This window comes from Talaromyces stipitatus, genomic scaffold (assembly GCF_000003125.1).
Source record: "Talaromyces stipitatus ATCC 10500 scf_1105507295549 genomic scaffold, whole genome shotgun sequence".
Lineage (NCBI taxonomy): Eukaryota > Fungi > Ascomycota > Eurotiomycetes > Eurotiales > Trichocomaceae > Talaromyces > Talaromyces stipitatus.
The window spans coordinates 1,478,129-1,500,458 of NW_002990117.1; the positions used below are offsets into that span (position 1 = coordinate 1,478,129).

The following is a 22,330-nucleotide window of genomic DNA, read 5'->3' on the forward strand; positions in this document are numbered from 1 at the left end:
AGCTTTGTGCCTTTCTTTATTTCTGTCTCGTGCTCTTGTTTTACAATCGAACATGTGGATATTCCATGAGGAGAGCCAAGAAGAAACGGTCAGTCATTGGAACCAAAGCTGTAGGAATGGTGTCGGACGAGATGTCAATGCGGGACAGCCATCTGCGTAGGAAGATTATTGAGTCACCTTTGTTCACGCCATTCGCAAACATTCAACAGACCAGAACCGCAACAGACCCGGGAGATTGAGTGCGAGCATACGCACACATACGTGACCTGAGGTCGACTCAATGCGAGCTGTTGACTATCCAATATTACATGAGGGAGTGACAGGATACCAACCAAACCTTATGTTGCAAGGAATGATAATGAGGACAATGAAGGATGCGCCATTTTCTGCTTTTTTTGATCTTTTTGCTTTAAATATTTGAACCACACTTGGAGAATTCCAGGCTTCCTATTTCTCTCAATACCCAGTTACTCCCCGGAAACACCGCACAATATCCCCAAGGACCTTTTACCCCGGCCTCGTATATACAGAGCTAGCTCCGATACGTGTAAGAAATACCCTTTTTTTCTGTTCTTCCGCAGATGATACCAAGCAGCCATTATGAGTGGAAGTACCCATAACCTCTGGACAGATAAGCATGAGTCAAGTTCCCGCAACAGCCGATGTATTTGACTCTAAGGGGATCCCATGTACCGGGATAATTTTCGACGAAATCCGGCTACATAGGAACTTGGTATCATTCTGTATGACTTCCATTTCAAAATTTAGCATAGTAATTTCAATCAGTAAATTCATTGAGGCCTAGTGTCATTTTGGACTGGCCACCTGTATTCGTCTGATTTCTCCATGTGGCGACCGGAGGGGTGTGATTGTACGTGACTCTCAGACTTCTACCACAGTGTTACTTCTATGTAACTATGAGGATAATTATAGAGTCTTATATTGGCTTCCTTACCGAATCTTCATTGAAGACCACTATCAATCTTCCACATATCATTTTTGCACAGACTTACCTATCTACATTCGCAAATCCTAAGGTCATGCAGATAATTCGAACATCCCGCCATAGATAGTACTCAAAAATTTTCAGTCCAAGGAAGAAAGAGCATTCTCCAGACACGGTAACGTCTGCATCAGCATAAACAGAATAAGGGCAAACTGTTCGACAATGATGGACGTGATACCGCAAGAACGGCCGTCGACCCGAAAAGGTCAGGATAATTCGAATGCGTCATCCATTGAGAATCTCTAGGATTTGCTGAGGGGGTAGTGAAAATAGAAGCCGTTTTGCGAGAGGAGGCCACATGAGATTGAGCCTTGAGGTCATATCGCTGAGAACAAGAGATGAAAGCAACTGTTGATATCTAGTGACTATTTCACGTAACTTGTCGTCAAACTTGAATTGTAGAAGTGTTTTTCATAGCATCATTTTACTCATCGATTATGCTTGAATTTCGACGTGGATTGTCTCTGAACTCTTTCTTGTACATAATTCGTGAGGTTGGAGAATCCTTACACAAATAGACGTTACAAAATCCATAATTCAATAATACTAAAAGAGCAAGAACGTAAATTAGCGTCCATGGGAATCCAGCTGTATTATGTTGGGATTCTGCCCTTAGACAGTCAGCACCGCCTACCAGATGTAGTTAGCGCGCTGGTAGCTAGATATCTCCGCTCCTAGGAACCTAGGTTCCTAGAGAGACACACACAACAGAGTCAGTTTTCCTGCTTCAAGCACAAGATATTATCCAATTTCTGCCCCGGGTTATAACTATTTGATACCTCATACCTATGTACAATATGTACATGACTCAAACTCTTTCATCACTCTACGATTCCAATGACTCTTCACTCCAAAAATTTGTACCCTTGCGATCACCCGGAGGCACCTTCTTCCTTCAGCTCAAGGGAAGGGCTTTAAATAGTAGCAAACCACATAGGTAGCCTCGATGAGTAGCATAGGTATTAATTTCACCATAAACTTCTAACATAGTAGTCTAAATTGTTCTCAGAAGGCACGCTTGCATCAGTCAACAGACTTTGAGTAGACTTGGATTATTGATCCATCTAGAACCATGACTCCTAACCACCAGCCGTTCCCTTATCTCGATGGGATGAATGTCTGATAATTCATAATAAAGTGATTCATGAATGGCTCTAACACTTTGTGACTCTATACTTCCTATGACTACTTCATTTCTTGTAGTCTATAAATTTCTCTCTTTCACTTGTCTTCATTCAGCAGCACCATCAACCTTCCACATACCTTCATCCAAAAATTACCTTGGTTACTTTCCAACAGCTTGCAGCATGGAAAGTCGTACCGGAAAGGCCAAGTCTATGTATACTGCATATTTTGCAGGAGACTCAGTCACGACGCTGTTGCAACTTTCACGATTTTGCCATGATATGGCCCAACAAAGCTCACGTCTGAATCAATCTTGGTCAACAAGAATTCTCATCAACTCCGCTCAAAATTTTCATACATCACATTAACGTACATGGAATCACGGAAGATTGAAAAGCACCAGACACTGGCATTCTCGAAAAGATCGGTTCTATTTTAACTCTTCTAAAAGCGTCCCTTAGAGACTGGGCCGAGGAAGAGAAACAGCTTAAACAAATGCATCAAGGAGAAGAGAAGTGGATTACGCTTAGCAAAGGCACTCAAAAGCTAGATGGCCAACACAGAAACCTCAAGGATTATGCTTCTGACTGTCTGGACGCCTTTACCGACGTTATCTGTCTAGAGTCAGACAATAGTGTTCCCGACTATGCCACTATGAGGTCAACTCAGAAGGATTATATAAGAGTTTACAGGTTTGACGAAAGGATATGGAGGAGACTACTTTCAGGTTTACTGAGAGTGGCACTATGAGGGCCGCTGATAGTACTACTGTCAGGCCTACGAAGGATACTAGCAGGCCCAATGGTAGACCTGTGGGAACATCTGTGGAAACACCTGTGAAAGGACCTGTGGAAAGTCTTATGGAAAGACCTATAAGAAGACGCGTGAAAAACCCATCGAGACGGTACTGAAAGGGACACTGAAAAGGTAATGAAGAGCTCTACTGAGAATGTTACTAAGGATATTACTTAGGAGCATACTGAGAGGGGTACTGAGCAGGATATTGGGAGGGAAACTGAGGGGAAGATTGAAAGAGGTACTGAAGGGGATATTGAACGTGGTGCTGAGGAAGATTTCGAGGGGTATACAAGGGAGGTTTATACAGAGGATAATATGGGGATACCGAGAGTGTTACTGGTAGTTTTACTGAGAGTTCCACTCAGGGAAGGATTCCCGAGAAGGATACCGAGACGGTTATAGAGCCATTTCCAAGAGAAATATCGACAAAGACTCCATAAGTATATAATCTTCCTATCTCTTTCAAGATTGGGAAGAGTCAAGTTTGATGCCCAGGTGTCAAGAGGGATAGTCTATACAGGAGATAGATTTTTCCGAGGTCATTCCAGAAATGAGAGACTTCTTAAATGGTTCTACTTTCTCTAGTCATTTAAGCAACCCACGTTGACTTCTTGGAGTGGAGAGTAGTCAGTCTTAATCAGTTCTCTGGCATATTCATCGTGCCAGTCACCTGGGTCGTGGCTTTGACATCTAGATGGTCAGTAGACTTGATGTAAACTTCCAATTGTATGACTCTCAATCGTATTTATAGAATAAGGACATATGAGATAGGGAATTATCAGTCAGATATGTGCCAAAAATTCTTCTTGATATTGCAATACGCTACATGTAGCTAATGCTACAACAATAATACACAACATCCACGCAGAATCAGACTATCACAACTTATACCTCAAAAGGACAAAATTTCAGACCATTCAAAGTGAACAGGAAAAGAAGATATGCGAAATAACTTCAACATTCAGCCCAAAAGTGAACAAACAAGCTGATAAGTAAAAAGGAATGTAAATACAAGAATCGAAAGTAATTTTCAAAAATTCCAATAAAGGGATGCAGCTTGATGGATGAAGAACTGCTAGAATTTTAACAGGTTGATGAAAGAGTAGAATGGATTTTGCGAAGAAATAGAACCGCTAGACAGGGAGTATCAATGCAAAGTAGAAAGTGTCAAGGGTAGAATGTTGCAAGAGATGATGAAATAGAACTTGTTTCCCAAAACTCCAGAACAGATTAGTTAAGTAGAAGAAAAGGGATACATGATCCCTTCATGTGGTGAAGAAGTTAGTACAAGCTGACGGGAAAAGGTTTTCGCTCACATGATACAGCTTTCAAAAAGTGCAAACGAGAAGACGCTTCTCACAAGGGGTAGAAAGAAGTCGTCAGTTATCATCTTCCGGTACATATTCGACTTTTTCTTCTGTCTTTTCAGCAGTAGATTCGAGAGATTTGTCTACCGAAGTGTTCTGCACTGGCTCTTCGGCCTTCTCAACGGGTTCCGCTGGTGTCTCCTCTGCAGCAGCGGGCACTGACTTTTCCGTGGGTTGTTCTGGCTCGGCATGTTTCACATCTTGGTCTTCAGGGACATCATCTGTCTTGTTCCAGATCCCCTCTAATGGAACAGGGGCTTCTAGAACGGGTTCGGCAATAGTTTCTGGCTGGTTGTCGTGGGAAGAATCACTTTCTGCTGCAGTTCCCTGGGCGGTCTCTTTGACATCATTCTCCGGTACCTCGGGAACTGTTTCTGGGACCGATTCCAGATCCTTGCCAGGAATATCATTCACATCATCTGCTTGGGTAGCCTGGGTCTCAAGTTCTTGGACTGCTTCCTTATGGATATTCTGCTCAGTCACTGGCTCGGGTGAAGGCTCGGCTGCAGTAACTTTTGTTTTCGACTCTTCAGCTAGCTCAGAGGATGGCTCTGCTGTGGTTTCAGGAGCTTTCTCTGTCATAATGGAATCTGAAGTAGACTGCGCAGTAGAGACTCCAGCTTCCTTTGGAAACTCGTCCTTTGCTAATGTTGCCGATTGTGCAACGTGATGACCATTCTCCAGGGCATCGTCTTCTTTGATAGTAGTTTGATCCGGTGCCACCTTCTCGATTTTGGCTTTTGGTGTAGCCGGTGTGGGGTCCTGTAGGGGCTTTTCATGCATTTCTTTCTTGACCTCAGCGGTTTTGGTGGGAGTCTCCTTCTTTGGAGTCAATTTTGCGGCCTTTCCGAGTCTCGGTGGACTCCTTGGCTCAACTTTGTCGTGCATTTTGCTCGCAGAGCTGGCAGTAGGGCGCATCATTCGAGCGAGAAAACTTTCTTCTTGGGGAGCACGCGAGGACGTGGTGCTCACGCGAGATTTTGGTCGATCAGGAATGGTATGAGTTGCTAGTCGAGATGTGTCTGGTCTGAGTGTTGATGGCTTGCGGGATAGGGTCTTGGCTGCTTCAGTTTTGGGCGAGCTTCGTAGGTTCACGTGGCTCTGTGAGCGGGCCAAAGTTCCCGTCCTCGCAGCTGAGGCAGCAGTAGGTGTCACAAGAGACGCTGGAAGACGTACAGGACGGGTAGGAGACTTCGAAGCGGGCTTTGTCTTGGGTGACGGCTGGACAGGAGGACGTTTGGTAATATCGTGAGAAGGCGTGCTGGCACGCTCAGCGCGCGTCGCCGGGGTTGAGCTTCTGGCAGCAGTACTTCTACTGGCGGGTTTATCTGAGTGCGCTGCGGGGCGAGTTGTGGTAGTAGCCGATCTAGTAGGGGTCACAGCGGGCTTTCTTTCCTTCACAGTGGGGGCTCTGGTTGGGTTCTTATTTTGCGATGATTCTTTTGCAATTGAAAGTGTGGATGCGCTCTTCTTGATTGTCTTCGAAGGGGCTGTCTGCTTTGTAGATGCAGCATTTGTTGGTTTGTCCACCGGTTTCTCGATAATTGCGGGTTGTAGTAGTTCCGGTGTGGTCTCTGATTTCTCGGTAACTTTTGGCGGCGGGTGCGCATTATCCTTCGCTACAAGAGACGCAAGCTTCGCATTAGCATTCTCGATTCTATCGCCTTGAAAAGTCGCCAGTGCGGTGCGAATCTTGTGGGGAGACGGGTTGAAGGGCGACGCCGAGGCGGTTTCGAGTTGTCCGGTGGGTGACACGGTGGCCGATCTATGGTTCGAGTCTACATCTGCGCTATTGTAACTTTCGGCTCTTCGCAATACACCAGGTGTAGGTGAGCCCTGACCGTTTCTCTCAACAGAGACAAAGCTTGCTCGCACTTTGGATAAAGGTCTATTGGTTGCATTGTCTTGGGAGTCAACGGAAGATCGGCCGCGGGAGGGAGACACGTCGGGGTTGTTACTGTTATTGTTTGTGTTTTCGAATTTCGCCAAAAGGCTCCGAACACCGCCAGAAGCTGGAAGAGCGGTCATTGTGTGTAGTGCACGATGGATTATCGATACGAGGTTGAGTGTTCGTTTAGATCAGCAAGTTGAGCTTCTACCGTCGCACGGACGGGGGAGTCGACGAAGGGTTGTGGATGGAGTGTAAACAATGCAAAAAGACGACGAGAAATGAGACTGGCACGTATGTCATATAGGGATCCGAATGAGTACGGAGGAGATAAAGGTTAAGACGCAGAAGGTCCGATACGAACGACGTGTCCACCGCGAGTTGAAACATGAATGAATGATAAATAATGAAAGGAGGGACGTTGTCGCCAGGGGCATCGACTCTGGACTATTTACTGCCGGATAATCCACTCTCCGGTCAGCCAGGGGTCTCCGACGGCAGATCTCCAACCTTCCCCACTTCAAGAACCATTCCGTCCCTCTGGTTCACTGCCTCGGTCTAAAGCTTAACATTTACGACAGGCTACAAATATACGAACTTGAAAGGTGTCATTATGAGATGTCATTTCAGAATGGCGACGGTGTTATAGGGGAAATATCGGGTTGCGGGGTCTTGGTGAGCCCCCGAACATCTCAGATCTGACACCCTGTACTGACGTTGACTAGATAGCCAGTATATTGGACGCCAAAAAAGTCTCGAACGTGAAAACGATAACTTGACATTCGGCATTGGCATTGGCATAGACTCCTGTCGTCGCGGATCATATTTGGAGTTCCGGATCTGAGATCAAGGTTCATTCATCTTCAAACTTAACCATATATTTATCCAGTAACTCCTTCACCCGATCAACAGGCAATGCTGCCTGAGAACGTCCCTTGTACCCTGTCAATGGCTCGGCCTTGCACATAGCATTCAAAATAGCCTCTTCTGTCGCTTCCGAAGTTGCATAAAACAATGAATCAATGACCTCGTTTTTAAGTGTCTCTACTGGCTGTGTTTCGAGAGGAGGCAGATAATCGAAGCCGCTTGAGGATGTAGCCAACTCATTGGGAGAAGCTCCTGTCGATAGGGCGAGGAATATCTCGCCGGAGAAATTTCGTCCTGCAGCATGACCGCCGACCTACAACAGATGGAGAAAGTCAACACGGTACTTTAGTTATTGTGGGAGGGGAATCGGGATTTTTACCTGGGTAACTCCCATTCCAGCGTGTTGCGCAATACGACGCAGTTGGTGTGGGAGTAACGGGGCGTCGGTACTGTGAGTACCCGTCAGTGAAATGCATACCAACCTAGTACTGCAACTTACATGATAACGACCAAGAGACCTTCTGAATATCAGCACAGTTCGACATGTTTCAAAAGGACCAAAAAAAACTCACTTCCTTCAGCCGCTTTTCCTCCCTTAGGAAACTGTGTCCCCTTTTCCTCCGCAGCCGCTCGAGCTTCTTCTCTGACAAGAAATTCTCCAACCGGTACGTTTCCTATACGGAGATCATCTTTCTGACCATGGTTCGCTTGCACGAGGACACCGAGGGTATAATCTTTATCTACCCCCGGAACAATCCTAGAACTAGTTCCAGTGCCGCCTTTATAGCCATGACACCTCATTGCAGTGCCTCCACCGTAATTGCCTTCCAGAACATCGCTTTGAGTCTTTGATGCTTCGATAGCATCATAAACCACATGCTTATCAATGACCGACGCACTAATGTCATTGAGGAGGCCGTCAAAAGTTTCGCCCACAACGGGGATGCTGACCCGGCGCATGACTTCGACTTCATTGTCCCCGGCCAGAGCTCCTTGCTCTAATTGCCACAGAAATAGGGCATCATATACTTTGCCTATACTGACTGTGTTGGTCAAAGCAATTGGCTAAATTCCGGTTTGAGTGTAAGTAAACAATATTTTCAAAGTCGGGACAGTATAGCTCATACTCCACTGATAAACCCCCATTCCGTCAGACCGTGGGTACCCGTCATTTCACCCATCCCATTTAGATCATGGGTTGCTGCATAGCAGGGCAAATAGCGTGTGTTTTTGATACCGCGGGGAAGGATCACGGTAACTCCAGTATGTATGTCTTGGCCTCTATGGATGGTACTCTGGCCAACCGCGACTCCTAATTATGAATTAGCATATTGCGAAATACGAAAGCATCATCAAAATTTCTAAGCGAGTTTGAGTAAACATACCCTCTACATCGAGCAATGAGTTTTTGACCCCAGTTTTGAATCTTCCGGGACTGTATCCAAGATCTCGAATGCGAGGTCGCGAAGACATTATTCGTCAGGTCGATGAATCACACACTTGATAAGCAATGTTTGACAGAAATTTTATGGAATTGCCAACATTGAAAGAATGTTGTTGCCTTTAAATAGTGTCCAGATTGTGGAGTTGAGGACTCTAGCTGCAACTGTTAAGCAGGCGCATTAGGGTTGATACTTATTATGACCGGCGGTGAAGCTAATCCGACCAATCATAGTAGACATATGCGCTCACAGCCTCACTACTAGCTCTCTCTCTAGGGGCAACCCTAGATTATTGATGAAGCCGGGTTACCCTAGATAACCTAACTAGCAGAGCTTACGCTCTGCTAGTGCCTTTTGATCTTCAGGAACCAGGTACAAGCTCAATGACACCAAATGTTATGAATAGAAAACAGGAACACGTCGAATGCGACTAAGGAGACTGGACGGTAAGGCTGCAGACCTCTTATGCTGGCTAAGTCTAATATGTACAGGAAACTATCGAAAACCATATCCCTCTTCAAGACGACGACGCTTGCGCTATAGAGGCGATGATCCAAGGAAGCTGTTCACAACAACAGTGGCACCTGTAACAGATTACACCTCAGTGTGTGGATGAATGCCTGCGGGACGCATGGAACGCGGTGCCTAAACAGAGTGTAGGAGATTGGGGGTATAGCAGCCACAGGAGCCTTTCGGACAGTCGCGACGGCGGTGGTAGAAGCTGAAGCAAATATTTGCTCATTCGGAGAACGACATATAGAGAAATCAACAAAACTGTGGGCTGATATTCGCGCACTTCCTAGAACGAACCCGCTAAACGAAGCCGAGAGTCACATTAACTCGAAGGCTTTCCTCTCCACTACATACACAGACACTAGGAAGAGAGGTAACAGACAGAATAGAAACCATCAATGCGTACGCGGTATTACCTTTGACAGATTGGCTGCAGATAGGATGGGGACATAACAGAGAGAAAGCTATCGAAATTTCCAAGCAACAATAGAACAAAGCACTTCCGAATGGGGTGGGTAAGTATTCGAAGACCATTGACGTAGCATTACCAGTAAAGCACACCCACGACCTATACGATAGGCTAAAGCGGAAAGAAGCTATGGCCCTGGCTCAACTTCGGATGGGAATGACAAGGCTCAACAGTTATCCGAATAAGACAGGGGCTGCGGAGTCAGACCTTTGTGCCTGTAAGCAGGTAAGTAAGACAGTAGAGCACTTTCTATTCTGTTGCACAAAGTAAATAGCAATAAGAGAAGGCATGTTTCAGTGTATAGAAATGAGAAGAGGGAGTTTGTCATTCTACCTTGGAGGAAAAGCACGATCTGACCCAGAGCAATGGCGACCAGATATTAAAGCAGTACGAACAACAATCAGATATGCAATTTCGATAGGAAGGCTTAATACAGAACAGGAACATGGACCAAATCAGTCACACTAGAACCAACGTTAACTAACTGTTCTCACTTTCATATACGGTAGACCCTACTGCAGCTGCCGAAGATAGGACGCTACACACTTAAAGAAGATAGCCTTTAAGCTGGTCTATCAATCTTAATTCACTAGGTGTTAAAAACCCTAGTTCAATGAAGTCTTAAGCGCAAAATACCAAGACACCACGCCAAAGCAGGAAGAGCATGGGGCTTTTAGGAGGATAGGTCGGAAACACACGAATTGCATGTATTTAGCGCACTAGCGCCCTATAGGGGAAACCCCTCCGGGCGTAATAAACATCACTCACTCACTCATGGGTTTTTATTCCACTTTATATGCACATGTCTATCCTTTATAAGAAGCAATCGGTTTAATTGTAGGCGAAATAACCATGAACGTTTGGAATCCCCTACCAAAGGATACCAAGAGATGATTTCCGAAAGTACCTCTAAAAGGTCTGCTATAATCCACGCTAACAGCATAATACAAAACCTTATAACACAACCTCATAAAAGTGCTTCGACTAAGATGTAACAGCCCATGCCGCAATCAGACAATCAAGAGCCGCGCCTTGAGTCACCTCGTTGCCATCAGTCATCGGTCCCTCAAAACATCATGCCAGTATTACACTCTCCACCATTCGTAACTTTCAGTGCGTAATTCCATAACGATTGAGCATTTGTCTCAATGAAGTTCTTCCAGTTGTCATGTGGGTCAGCGAGTTGCAGCTGCCGCAGCCCCCTGAAGAGAGAACCTTTGAACATGTCGGATTGAATATCGCAGCCGCCCGTGCAATCTTTGATTACCCCATTGGCATCAGGAAACGTACCATTTATGGCTGTTGTTGCGTTCGAAATGTTTCCCGCATAGTCGAGATAGGAAGAATTGCCGGTAGCTTGAGCGAGTTCGACTGCAGCACTGAGGATTACATCTGGTTGTAGGACCACTTGGCTCCGGTGGGTTCACATGAACTGGTATCGACACCGTCAACGACGAGCCAATCATCGCCAACGACGCCAATATTGGTGAACCAGTCCCAGCCTATAGTTGCGGCGTCAAGGTAGGATTGTGCCTGGTCGGAGGAGACGTGGTTGGCTAAGCCGGCGGCGAGGGCGATGTATAGTTCTAGTTTGACGTTGTCAGTATGCTCATCCATGAGCCGTCATTTTGAATGACAGTGCTAACCCACCGTTGGCAATCGAGGCGATATATCCTTTACTCTTATCCCACCAGAGACCACCACACGGCATATCCACACCCCCTTGGATATCATTATAGATGCTAATCGCCAGATTCAAATAATCCGGATTCTCAGTCAAGTTGTATACAGCCAACCACGCAATTCCCCACCAACCCTCATCGTCATAGAATAGAACTCTGTTTTTGCCTAGCCGAATCAGGAGTTAAGGGGAGTATTTATAAGTTTATAGACCGAGGGCACCCCGAGGGCACCTTCTTAGAAACTAGCATCTTACAATTAGAACGGTCAAGTCTTGATTATCATCTTTTTTCACTGCAACTCAACCCCATCCCCGGCCATTGTAAATGTCGGACGTATCTTTCATCCCGATTCTTGCTCGATATTAAATGTTTGCTAAATACCTAGGAGCTAAATGGTCTATAATATGCTAGGCACTTTATCATGATAAACAGGCTCGTTTAGTAGGCACACATATACACTGCAGATCTTTTGATTAGGGCAAGGTTATTTCACTTACAGCATAAGATGAAGACGATCATAACACGTGGCCCCGTTTGTCGGACCCAGGTCAGCATATACAACCCTATACATTGATTTAAGCGCACAATTCAGACATTTCTAAAGACTACACCTACTCCGAGTGGATGTTCTTGTTCAGTCTCCATGATGTAAGAACGATCGAGGATGATCGCCAGCCATAAATTCTAGAGTACGTTAGCGCAATCGGATATGATTAAGTTCCGAGTGCATTACGATCATCAGAATCTTGGGGATGAAATTTTTTCAATAGAGTATAGATAAGAAGTCATTAGATTTGGTAGTTACATATTACCATGGGACCAGGAGGTGTGGGTAGGAGTTAGGGCTAATATGGTATACAGGAAACACAGCCACATACCCGAAACTACATCGGATGAAACACAACTGGTTAAACAACAGCCCACCAGTCGATCGGCTATCAAGGGATAGATATACAGTGACGCTAAATGTATGTCTTTTGATTTAGTCAGTTACCTAGGTATCGGCTTTAGTCTTCGGCTCTGTCATGACCTATGATATACCTACATATGTGATTACTGTCCAGGCTGCTTTAAACATTTTTGCACTACTTTTCAGCTTTGGAAGTCATCCCTATTAACAATAGCAATCTTTTATATTCACAAAGGTCCATCCTACCTACATATGGAGACATGCTAATCTGAAGTGGCAGGTACTGGGCTCCCAATGGGGGTTCCATACATCGGTAGACCAGGAGGCACTGGAATCTTGGAAATAGATATCTGCTTAGTTGAGCCGTAAAATTACATTAAGGAAGAAGGTAAAATCTGTGGTAATCTGTAAGAAAAGTAACCAACAATATTATGGTCATTACCTTGCTTGTAAACGTTTCCAGTAACTCCAGAAGCCAAGGGAAACTTTGTCATGCTTAGTGATATGGCTATTCCAGAGTAATAACTTCAATCCTCAGTGGTCTACCGGATTATGATTGGCGCTTGTCACTGCAATAGCAGCAATACGCGCTAGAACAGGGTTCGACTCCCTGCTGGGGAGATGTTTTTTTTCGCTTTTCTTTTTGATCAAATCCATATACGTATTGTGTGGTCTTTCAATCTCATCACCAAATCACTTACAGTTTTGGACGTCGGTTTGTTTACCTAGTTCCGATTGGGTCGATCTCGGTGCGGACAAACGATATTCCAGCAAAAAAACGTGCGGGCAGATATTCCGTGACCGCGACCAGCTCCGAGAACGGATGCCAGCATATCCTGTTCATTGAACAAAAGCAGGAAATTGCAGCACAAATATGGCTGCCAGAACACTACGGATAGGTTAATTGCGTCTGCTTGTGTGATATATGTGTTGGTGAGACTAATTGAGTTCTTTTTTTTAAAGGTCTCATCCCCGGAGACGGTATCGGACGTGAGGTCATTCCGGTGTGTCTCTCCATATCAGCAATACGACAATTCAGTACGTGGTAGCTAATTGGCATTGATCTCAATATCTAGGCTGGCCGAAGACTATTGGAATCTCTTCCTACTTCATTGGGTCTTAAATTCTCTTTTGTTGACCTCGATGCTGGCTTTGATACGTTCAAGAAGACCGGCAATGCGTTACCCGACAAGACAGTCGATATCTTGAAGAAGGAATGTGATGGTGCTTTGTTCGGCGCAGTCAGGTATAAACAGACTTTCCTTCCTTTTAAGAAGGACCGGAACTAATGATTGACAATGTTACAGCTCACCAAGCACCAAAGTCGCCGGCTACTCTTCCCCCATCGTCGCTCTTCGTAAGCGTCTCGATTTGTACGCCAATGTCCGTCCTGTCAAGACCACTGCCGGTGGCAGCGCAACTGGCTCCCCCATTGATCTCGTCATTGTCCGCGAGAATACCGAAGATCTCTATGTCAAAGAAGAAAAGACAACTGAAGGCCCTGAGGGTAAGGTTGCCGAGGCTATCAAGCGTATTTCGGAACGCGCCTCTTCCCGAATCGCTACCATGGCCGGAGAAATTGCTCTACGACGACAAAAGATTCGTCAAGTGAGCCCCGGCACATCTCACTTGTCCAAGCCTATGGTTACTATCACCCACAAATCCAACGTCCTATCTCAAACCGATGGTCTCTTCCGCGAAACCGCTCGGAAGGCTCTCGCAAACCCCAAGTACAGCACCGTCGAAGTCGAGGAACAAATCGTCGATTCTATGGTGTACAAACTGTTCCGTCAACCTGGTTACTACGATGTTATTGTTGCACCTAACCTGTACGGCGACATCTTGTCCGATGGAGCTGCCGCTCTTGTTGGTAGTTTGGGTCTAGTTCCTAGCGCTAATGTTGGCGATGGTTTCGCTATTGGTGAGCCATGCCATGGAAGTGCTCCGGACATTGAAGGAAAGGGAATTGCGAACCCTATTGCTACCTTGCGTAGTGTGGCGCTTATGCTTGAGTTCCTTGGTGAGGAGCCTGCTGCTGCTAAGATTTATGCTGCTGTTGATGCCAACCTTGACGAGGGCAAGTATCTTTCCCCTGATCTTGGTGGGAAGGCTACTACTCAGGAGGTCCTTGAAGATGTCTTGAAGAGGTTGTAAGTATAAAAGTGCCTGTACACTTGAAGTCTTTGAACTGCATTAGATAGGTGCACAAAAGTCAAATTCCTGTTCTTATAATGTACAAGCTGAGGTGTATAAAAAGCTCGAGTATGCAATAACATATATAAAAAAAATTCTATTTCCACGCCCAAAAGCTCCATCTACCGCCCTCCTCATGATTTCCGTTGCTCGCGCTGATCTTTCTCATCTTTTTGACGAGGATCCCGCATTTCCATCTTCACCACTACCAACAGACAATTCTCGTTCACTAATCTCTTCTTCTGAGCCTTCAACCAACAGAGTGAACAAGACCACCAGAAGTGTCTTGTCTAGTTTTCTATTTTTGAGAGTGTATCGTAATTTGTGTTTTCGCGCGTCTATGTATTTTGCGACATGGAGATGGAAGCCAGGGAGACGGAGGGTGAAGTCTATTAGAAACATATTAGCAGTCTGCTAAAGAAGATGCTCGCACTAGTTTGGTAATGGAATGAACATACCGTTGAACCCCAAGTACGGATTGCCAAAATCGATCAAATATTGCCTCCCCTTCTCAAAGACGAAATCGTTGCGCACATTCTCATCTAGGAAATATTTCTTCCTCTGGGACACATCATTCGGAATCTGTAATCTCCCCCTTTCCTTCTCTCCAGTCCCCTCGGCGCCTTCTTCAACCACACTTATACGATCATGCACATTCTCCTTCTTCTCATCGCCCGCCGACAACTCCTCCGGACCGACCTTCTCACCAATCCGGAAATAATTCCACGACGCGAGGCCAGGACTATACAGATATGGTTTATCCGCATACGGATCCCCATCAAGCCCCGGATCAATGGCCCACTTCACAATTCGCAATGCGGTGTTGAAGCCGGGGGGTATACTGTCGCGAATAGGTCGGTTGAAGTCATTGCCCCAGACTAGGTCGTTGCCACTTATGTCTTGCTTGGGAATGAGAATGAAGGATATTGAGTATTGGTCGGATTCGTGGAGGGGGTGGGAGAAGTATTTGCTTGTTTTGGGGGAGCCGTTGGGTAGGCCTTCGTTTATGTCAGTCGAGATGTCATGTTTTCTTTCGTGTTGGTCAGAGGCGAGAGGGCTTACCGGTGTAATCTTGAATGCGTACGCAGAGATAGATTATTGCAAGCTCATTCTCGATGCGTAATGTCTTGTCTGCGTTGACGGGCACGACTCTATGCGTGTCGAGGGCGTATTCAGGTCCTGCGGTTACTCTGAGACGATAATTTACAGGGGATTTGGACCCCGGAGTCGGCATTTTCCTTCTCTCTTTCTTCCTGGAAATGCTGAAGTAGCTTCGAAAATGGTAGAACACTCTTTTTTAAACTGTTCTGCGTCTCAAGCGATAGTTGAATATGGATTACCGAGTCAAATATATAGTAGTTTCTAACTTTCAAGATGTAATCAAACGAGATCGTCAAATATGTTACAAGTACCGCCTCACGTCAATCGGCGGGAATGACGACGTCATGCCGCTCAAGCCTCGATCTCCCCGCTGGTCGAGAAGCTTATTTGCACTACGTCTTGCCTGATAAGGAAGGGGTGAATATTCCTGATCGGGAATGTCGTTTACTTAGGTTTATTTACTATCAGGGCTGTGCAGGCTATGTAAAGTTTCCATTCTGGTAATAGCGTTCTAAAAGCAACATAACAAATACATGAGTCAATCTGTATGTAAACAAAGACACCTGACCATTGCGTCTGAAAATGCAACAGAGAGAAAAAATCGGCAAGGATAGTACACTAAAATGATAAAAAAACGCTTCCCTTATTATACAAAGAACAAGAGAGGTAGAAGAAATCCGAAACTGTACAAAGGAAATTTCGAAAGGAAGGGACAAGCCTCATTGAACAAGTGGCTACGACCAATATGTATGATCAGAAGACGATATAGCTGTTAATCTTTGTATTCACTCAATGTTCTGGTCTTCATCGACATGATATTCTGCGCCAACGTTGCCCCAAAGGATATCATCAGGAAGTCCTTTGTCCATATTCTCATTGTGAGCGAGCTCTTCGTTAGCATGCTCTTCACTAACATGTTCTTCATCAACATGTTCTTCATTAATGAGCTCTTCTTGGCCAACAGCAGTCAAGAAAGCATCAGAACCCACAGGTGGATCCGTCTTGGGCCCTGCATGGTCGGACGGGCCAATACCGCTATCAAGATCGCTGCTGAACAGAGTTCGACGATCCTTCCCGCGACCCAAGCGCACATTCTCTGAGGGACCGCTTCCAGATTTCTTGAACGGAGAATTTGTAGGAAGACTAGGTTCAGATCCTTCAACCTTGTTGGAATTTTCTCCCTTGATTATGTTGCTCGTTGTCTGTCGGCGTTGTTCCTCCTTCCTCTCGTGATCAAAGATTCCCTGGAGTTTCGTAAATGTTTCAGCGACCTCCCGTTCGATACGGTGGCGGGTGCGAGCTTCCTGCTTGTTGAGCTCCTCCAACATATCATTGACATTTTCTGTTTCAGCTAGTTCATCTCTCACTGCAGAGAGTTCTGTCGCCTGCTCGGCGAGGCGAGCGTTGAGACATCCAAGTTCTTCCTCTTGCTTTGTCATCGCATCAATCAGGAGCGCATTCTCAGCAAGCACTCCCTCGACACGTGCGGCAAGTTTATCGATATCCTCTTGTTTGTTCTTGAGAGAATCTCCTTGCATTTCGATAGTTCCTAGGCACTCAGCGGCCGTATGCTCGGCAGCGGCCAGTGATTCTTCTAATTCCTCAACTTGTTGACTCAGTTCTCGTTTATTGTCATGATTCTCTTTGATCTCTTGTTCTAGCTCCTCGATAAGTCGCTCATAATTTTTTTCTTCTGCATCATATCGCTTGAGCTCTTTGTTTTTTCGGTCGATCGATATTGCTTGATCGCGGATCTCTTCCTCTAGCTCTTGTAGGCGAGTTCGTAAGTGAAGCGTATCTTCAGCATTTCTCTCCGGAGATTCTTCACTCCTCTTCAGTTTTTTCTGCACATCGTCACGTTCCTTGAGCGCCTCCTGAAACTTTTCCGTGAGTAAACGATGGGAATCAGCTGCTGAGTCTGCACGCCTTCGCTCGGTGAGTAGAGCACCACCAATCTGTCGAAGACGGTCGACTAGGGCCTTGAGTGTCGCTTTGCAGTCAAAGAGACCGGCGGCTGTCTCGCCAGGCACGATGTTCTCCAGTTCCAATCGTGCGGTTGCGAAAGCGCTACGAATCTCAGAAAGTATCGCGTGCATATTGGGTCCTGAGAACCCCATGCTGGTGAGTTCTTCTTGGGCCGTCTTCAAGGTTTGGCGAAGGTCTGACTCCTTTCTAATAGCAGCTTCCAGTTGTGGCACAATTTGTTTCATGAAATCAGCTGGAGGGTCGGTGTCGTCTGCTCCCGGTTGAGCAGAGGACTGGCTGTGTAGCTTGCGCCATTCAATGAAGAGGTCTTGCTTCTCTTTTCGCGCAGCAGCTAACTCTTCCGCTACGGAAGCCAGCTCCTCCGACGGATGATCATCCACGATGAGATATTCGGTATTGGATCCGGCCGTGGGAGTAATTGGAGAGAACGGTTCCGGGCTTGGGAAGTGATCTGAATCCGAACTACGACCGTCGTGGTGGCGTCTAAATGCCGGTGAACTCGACATGAGCATAGAATCGCCCATGGTATAGTCATCTAGAGGAATTGCCTCATCACTGTCGGACGGATCGTATGAGTTGTTATCTGAAGCGGGTCGGTATTTTTCGAGCTGCCTGGATAGAGACGCAATTTGCGCCTTTGCTCTCCTCAGGTCTCTTCTCTCGTTTTCGGCCTTATTCATCTCATCACTGATACGAGCTCGGAAAAGCCGGCGACGGGTCCGACTGTCGTCAGTTTCACTCAACAAGGCGGTTGGTTTTGCTCGCCTGGTAGTTACAGAACCGATGGAGGCGTCCGAAAGGATCTCGGCCAAAGGACCTGATCGACGACGCGTGCTTCGCAGTCTATCGAGAAGCGACGTGCGTTTTAAGCCTGGGGTAAGTCCCGTGGACGCATCAGAAGCTCTGTCATCCGGGGACGGACCGGGGTCCGAGAAGCGGACGCGTTTCGAGGCGTTTCGAGGCGTCCAAGATGAATCATCAGCCTGATTACCACCGCGTGTCATATTACCCGTCTCATTTGGAACTGATGATGCTGCACCCGCTGCCTCAATGCTTGGGGAACACGCGTAGGCTCTCTTCTGGCCGTTTCCAGCCGAAGTGCGCCTCGTACTCATATTAGGTTGTACCATGGCGTTTAAGATGCTATTGTTTAGTCAGTGACTGAAATGCCATGTTGTTAAGATCTTTAGTTATACTTACATGAACGATAACAGCTTGCAAGATTCGTTTGTTGACGCGTCTCAAAGGCTGATAATGCATAAACAGTTGAGAAATAAGATGCTATGGGAAAGAAGAGAAAGAACAGTTGATAGCAAGCGCCCCAGTTTATATACAACTGACAGTGGCAAAGACAATAGCTTTGTGCAAACAAACAAATAGCCCTAACTGGCAAACGCGGAGTGAATTGTCGAATCACAAGTTTGGAAAATCAACATGAGTCGGTTCTCTATGGAGCTTAATGTCACCAAGTTGCCCAAAAAGGAACCACCAGGGCAATTCTCAAAGGAAAATTATGGGAGGTCCCCTCAATTTAAGTGCGCATTATAGTGTTATAGTGTTATGTTGTTATGGTGTTATGGCGTACAAAGCAGATGAGCTTTTTAGCGGATATTTCAGATGTATCAAAATGGCCGGTAGAGTTCGTGCTACAGCAGGCAGCAATGCTAGTTTAAGCAAATTTGGAGTCTCCATAATCCACTTATACAGGAGATATGCTATTGAAAAAGCACGGGCATGGACCAATTGGGAAAAGGTAAACAAACCGCTCCCTAAGTTCCTGAAGAACCCATATGGGCCGTGTCCAGGAGTAAAGAAAAGGAGCACTGTGGGCCAATCGATTGGCTCATCCTAAGGTTCGTTATCAAGTCCTTCTCGAGCTCGACATGGTGGAAGAAGACGGTTTGTTTTGCAAAATGATACACAATGGTTATGCTGTAAGCTCCCTGATTGGCTGAAGACGCGACTTGACGTTTCAGGTTAGTCGACAATATTACACTTTACTCAATAAGGCATAGCCATGTAAGGGACGCGAATCATAAAACCAATATTGTTGGAGCTAATACATAAATAGACTTGCCCAACAAACAGTACGTAGTAGGAGACTCGGAGGATCGCCGAGTATGCCTGAGGCAGACCACTTAACGACTTCTGAGAGAAGATACAGATGGAATAAGCAGAGAAAAAAATGACGAGGAAGGACGAGAGGAAAAAACCTTTTATTATCGAAATACGATCCGCGTGATTAAAGGAGAGTTTCCTGGGTAGCTGGGTGAAGACGAAGAGGGCCGGAGGCGAGATGGAGGAAGAGCCGGCCATAACGACGCGTGTAGGACGCGTCGTAGTGCCGTCAACTAGAGCTCGAGAAGCTCTGGAAGGCGCTGACAGCACCGACCCCATTGCTGCGACTAGGAAGATGACGTCGAAAGCAAAGCCAACTGCAGTAAGGAAGGCTGCTAGCCAGATTGAGGAGAGACAGTGCGCCCAGGATGAAAACCAAGTGATGCTTAGAAAGATGTGTCAGTACTTGAAGGGCACCTATCAGGAGGTCAAAAGTTTACAAGAAATGCTTAGTAAACAGGAAAAAATTATCCAGGAACAAAATAACATGATCAAGGGACTGCAGGCCCAAATAGAAGTAATCCAAAACCAATCTACGGAGGATTGCAGGCAATTCTGGGAGCAGCTGGATACTATCGCGAAGGTGTTAATCAATGCAGCTTCTATGCAGAGCAAATCACAACCGTCATTCGCAAATATAACCAACAGCCAATCTGGTTACCAGCATAGTACACATCTAGGCCCCCTAGGCCCTCTAGTGCCTCCTACATTGGCTAATACACTATTTTGCACAATTGATACGTCTCGGGTTAGAGAAGAAGACAAACCCAAGGCGCAGATAGCTAACATCAGACAAATGATTGAAAAAGAGATACAGGGAAATGAAGGAATGGAGATCTGGTGTTGTGTGGCAGTAATTAAGGATCTAAAGAATGCTAACAGAGTTAAAATTATCTATAGATAGGAGAATGAAATCCTACATGTTAAAGAGGCTGCTCAAAAGCTAAATATACCAGGATAGAGAGTGTTATAAGACCAGCTCTACCTAGTGAAAATCGACAATGCTAACCAGACAGCAATCCTAGATATGAATAGTAATGTTCTATTAGGAGTAGCCGAGGCTCTAGGGAAAGAGAACAACGTCGATATTGCCAAGATTACCTGGCTTAGCAAGAGGGACTCCAATAAAGTATATGGATCTATAGTGGTATATATCACCAAAGGAACAGACGCCAAACGCCTACTAGAAGGTAACTACTTCGATATAGCAGGAGAATCTGCATATACTTGAACCTTTAAACCATGCATAGGACCATTTAAATATTACAACTATTAAGAGATAGAACATAAGGCCTTTTTATATAGAAAGACTTAGACATATGGAAAATGTGCGAAGGAGGGACACCATCACAGCACTTACCAGGCCCTAGTCCTAAAATGCATTCCTTGTAATGGACCTCATAAGTCATTTAGCAGAAACTATCGAGTTTGCCTCTTACAGTCTGATGCATAAATCACTTTGCATCCTACAACTGAATGTTAGCAAATAAGACATAGTACAACAAAGCCTAATAAATGACGACAAAACTAGAGACTATAAAGTGGTGGTATCTGTGTTGGATATCTGATACGCTAATCCCATTCTGGACGACCTTACTAATCGGTGAATCCCCGGAAAAACACAATTGCCGATCCCAGGTTTGGCACAATATCGACAGCCCTACTTTTGGATTCAGGATTGCTATTTTGCCACTATATTGTGTATATAAAGAGGATCAAGATGCGTAGCTAGCTGTGTTTTTAGAGAGCGTGCAAATCAGATTCAATTTATTCCTCACCCAGATTGTACGCTCCTATCAGAGCCTAACCCCGTTCGGACTAGTACCAAAAGATTCCAATAATCTGAGCTATACACATGGGAAATCAAAAATACTGTGGTGACAAGCCCAATGGGACACAGATACTGGATAAAGATAATACCTATAGAGAGACATGATGAAATTTGGCCAATTAGGAGCATGCTATAGATTCAGAGTGATATTGAGGCTGAACAGATCATGGTAGCATCTCCAGATCTGATAGCCATAATACTATAACTGTGACGCTGGCCAATACCTTGCATTTGTTGCTAACTAGGTGAGCCTATCTACGAAGAATAACAAGCATGAAGAAGGAAAGAAGAAGAAAAAAACACAGCGCCCCTCTACGCACAGCTCCTTCATATGATCCTTTGTGTGGACGGAACTTCCCAATACAGTACCGCTCCCAATATAGCATTGCTTAGGGCTCAAGCCCTATCTTGAGATAGCGGGAAAAGCCTCCTAGGATGACACTGTACGGAAGGCTCCGTCGCCAAGCCGTAGAGCTGTCAAGCCGCAGGGCTGGCTGTCACAAACTCTCAGACTGGGCAGTGTCGGTCTATGTAGAGGGGAACAGTGAAGAAGCATTGACATCCACTATTAGACTGCTATGTAGCCTAGTAGCAGATATCTAGGGTAGAGGAGAAACACAGATAGATGTGTTAATAATAGGAGACTTCAACAGGCATAACTAACTCTAGGACGGAGACGAGATATCTTCTACAAGACAAGGAGAAGCCGACAATCTAATTGACTATATAAGCGAAAAATCTCTACATAGCCTCCTATCTAGAGGTATGAAAACATAGCAATTAGAGGATAGAGAGACAACAATTGACTTAGTACTAGCATTAATAGAGCTAGCAGAGGATATGGTATAGTGTGGCATACACTATACAAACCATAGATCAGACCATCAAGTAATTGAGACGGAGTTTGACATATCAGTTCTAGATCGACTAGTCAATGAGAGGCTGCTCTGGAAAAATGCACCTTGGACTGAGATCAGATCTAGAGTAGCTAGCAATCTATAGGAGGTTCCTCTTGATGGCTCTGTATAAGAGCA

At 45.5% G+C, this 22,330-nt stretch overlaps 8 protein-coding genes across 9 annotated transcripts, besides 1 other annotated feature; 3 read left to right on the forward strand and 5 right to left on the reverse strand.

Moving 5' to 3' along the window:
- Positions 1-3,713: 3,713 nt before the first annotated feature.
- Positions 3,714-6,324, reverse strand: TSTA_014120 (the record flags this gene model as incomplete). 2 transcript variants are annotated; one of them, XM_002483505.1, is made up of 2 exons in its annotated part: positions 3,714-4,147; positions 4,246-6,324. In XM_002483505.1, one exon carries the CDS (start codon positions 6,322-6,324, stop codon positions 4,309-4,311), a length of 2,016 nt encoding a protein of 671 aa, XP_002483550.1. In that variant the 3' UTR covers positions 3,714-4,147; positions 4,246-4,308. The 2 variants fall into 2 exon arrangements, with proteins under 2 accessions (XP_002483550.1, XP_002483549.1); XM_002483504.1 differs by having other exon boundaries at positions 3,714-6,324.
- Positions 6,325-6,919: 595 nt separating this feature from the next.
- TSTA_014130 (uncharacterized protein) lies at positions 6,920-8,524 on the reverse strand (the record flags this gene model as incomplete). The annotated part of the gene is made up of 6 exons (XM_002483506.1): positions 6,920-7,364; positions 7,431-7,500; positions 7,551-7,569; positions 7,624-8,116; positions 8,179-8,363; positions 8,437-8,524. The coding sequence occupies 6 exons, from the start codon at positions 8,522-8,524 to the stop codon at positions 7,038-7,040; spliced, it is 1,182 nt and encodes a 393-aa protein (XP_002483551.1). The 3' UTR covers positions 6,920-7,037.
- A 393-nt stretch (positions 8,525-8,917) lies between these two features.
- Positions 8,918-10,100, forward strand: TSTA_014140 (uncharacterized protein; the record flags this gene model as incomplete). The annotated part of the gene is made up of 5 exons (XM_002483507.1): positions 8,918-9,097; positions 9,154-9,379; positions 9,549-9,700; positions 9,773-9,862; positions 10,035-10,100. 5 exons carry the CDS (start codon positions 8,918-8,920, stop codon positions 10,098-10,100), a joined length of 714 nt encoding a protein of 237 aa, XP_002483552.1.
- A 441-nt stretch (positions 10,101-10,541) lies between these two features.
- TSTA_014150 (uncharacterized protein) lies at positions 10,542-11,476 on the reverse strand (the record flags this gene model as incomplete). Its single annotated transcript, XM_002483508.1, is given in 4 exon segments — positions 10,542-10,854; positions 10,866-11,061; positions 11,126-11,313; positions 11,451-11,476. The coding sequence occupies 4 exon segments, from the start codon at positions 11,474-11,476 to the stop codon at positions 10,542-10,544; spliced, it is 723 nt and encodes a 240-aa protein (XP_002483553.1).
- A 1,433-nt stretch (positions 11,477-12,909) lies between these two features.
- TSTA_014160 (isocitrate dehydrogenase LysB) lies at positions 12,910-14,371 on the forward strand. Its single transcript, XM_002483509.1, has 4 exons — positions 12,910-12,966; positions 13,031-13,071; positions 13,144-13,313; positions 13,375-14,371. Exons 1-4 carry the CDS (start codon positions 12,942-12,944, stop codon positions 14,219-14,221), a joined length of 1,083 nt encoding a protein of 360 aa, XP_002483554.1. The 5' UTR covers positions 12,910-12,941; the 3' UTR covers positions 14,222-14,371.
- A 54-nt stretch (positions 14,372-14,425) lies between these two features.
- Positions 14,426-15,567, reverse strand: TSTA_014170 (uncharacterized protein; the record flags this gene model as incomplete). The annotated part of the gene is made up of 3 exons (XM_002483510.1): positions 15,323-15,567; positions 14,719-15,258; positions 14,426-14,649 (listed from the first exon to the last, which is right to left on the reverse strand). The coding sequence occupies exons 1-3, from the start codon at positions 15,492-15,494 to the stop codon at positions 14,426-14,428; spliced, it is 936 nt and encodes a 311-aa protein (XP_002483555.1). The 5' UTR covers positions 15,495-15,567.
- Positions 15,568-15,937: 370 nt separating this feature from the next.
- Positions 15,938-18,477, reverse strand: TSTA_014180 (uncharacterized protein; the record flags this gene model as incomplete). Its single annotated transcript, XM_002483511.1, has 1 exon — positions 15,938-18,477. The coding sequence occupies one exon, from the start codon at positions 18,475-18,477 to the stop codon at positions 16,147-16,149; it is 2,331 nt and encodes a 776-aa protein (XP_002483556.1). The 3' UTR covers positions 15,938-16,146.
- A 1,166-nt stretch (positions 18,478-19,643) lies between these two features.
- TSTA_014190 (uncharacterized protein) lies at positions 19,644-20,696 on the forward strand (the record flags this gene model as incomplete). The annotated part of the gene is made up of 2 exons (XM_002483512.1): positions 19,644-20,318; positions 20,478-20,696. The coding sequence occupies 2 exons, from the start codon at positions 19,644-19,646 to the stop codon at positions 20,694-20,696; spliced, it is 894 nt and encodes a 297-aa protein (XP_002483557.1).
- Positions 20,697-21,923: 1,227 nt separating this feature from the next.
- Positions 21,924-22,330: part of a mobile genetic element that runs on past the window's edge.

Excerpts from the sequence above, each read along its gene's own strand:
- TSTA_014160 (XM_002483509.1), top strand. The coding sequence starts at position 12,942 with ATGGCTGCCAGAACACTACGGATAG. Across the intron at positions 12,967-13,030 it reads TGCCAGAACACTACGGATAG|GTCTCATCCCCGGAGACGGT; the intron begins GTTAATTGCGTC and ends TTTTTTTTAAAG. Across the intron at positions 13,072-13,143 it reads TCGGACGTGAGGTCATTCCG|GCTGGCCGAAGACTATTGGA; the intron begins GTGTGTCTCTCC and ends CTCAATATCTAG.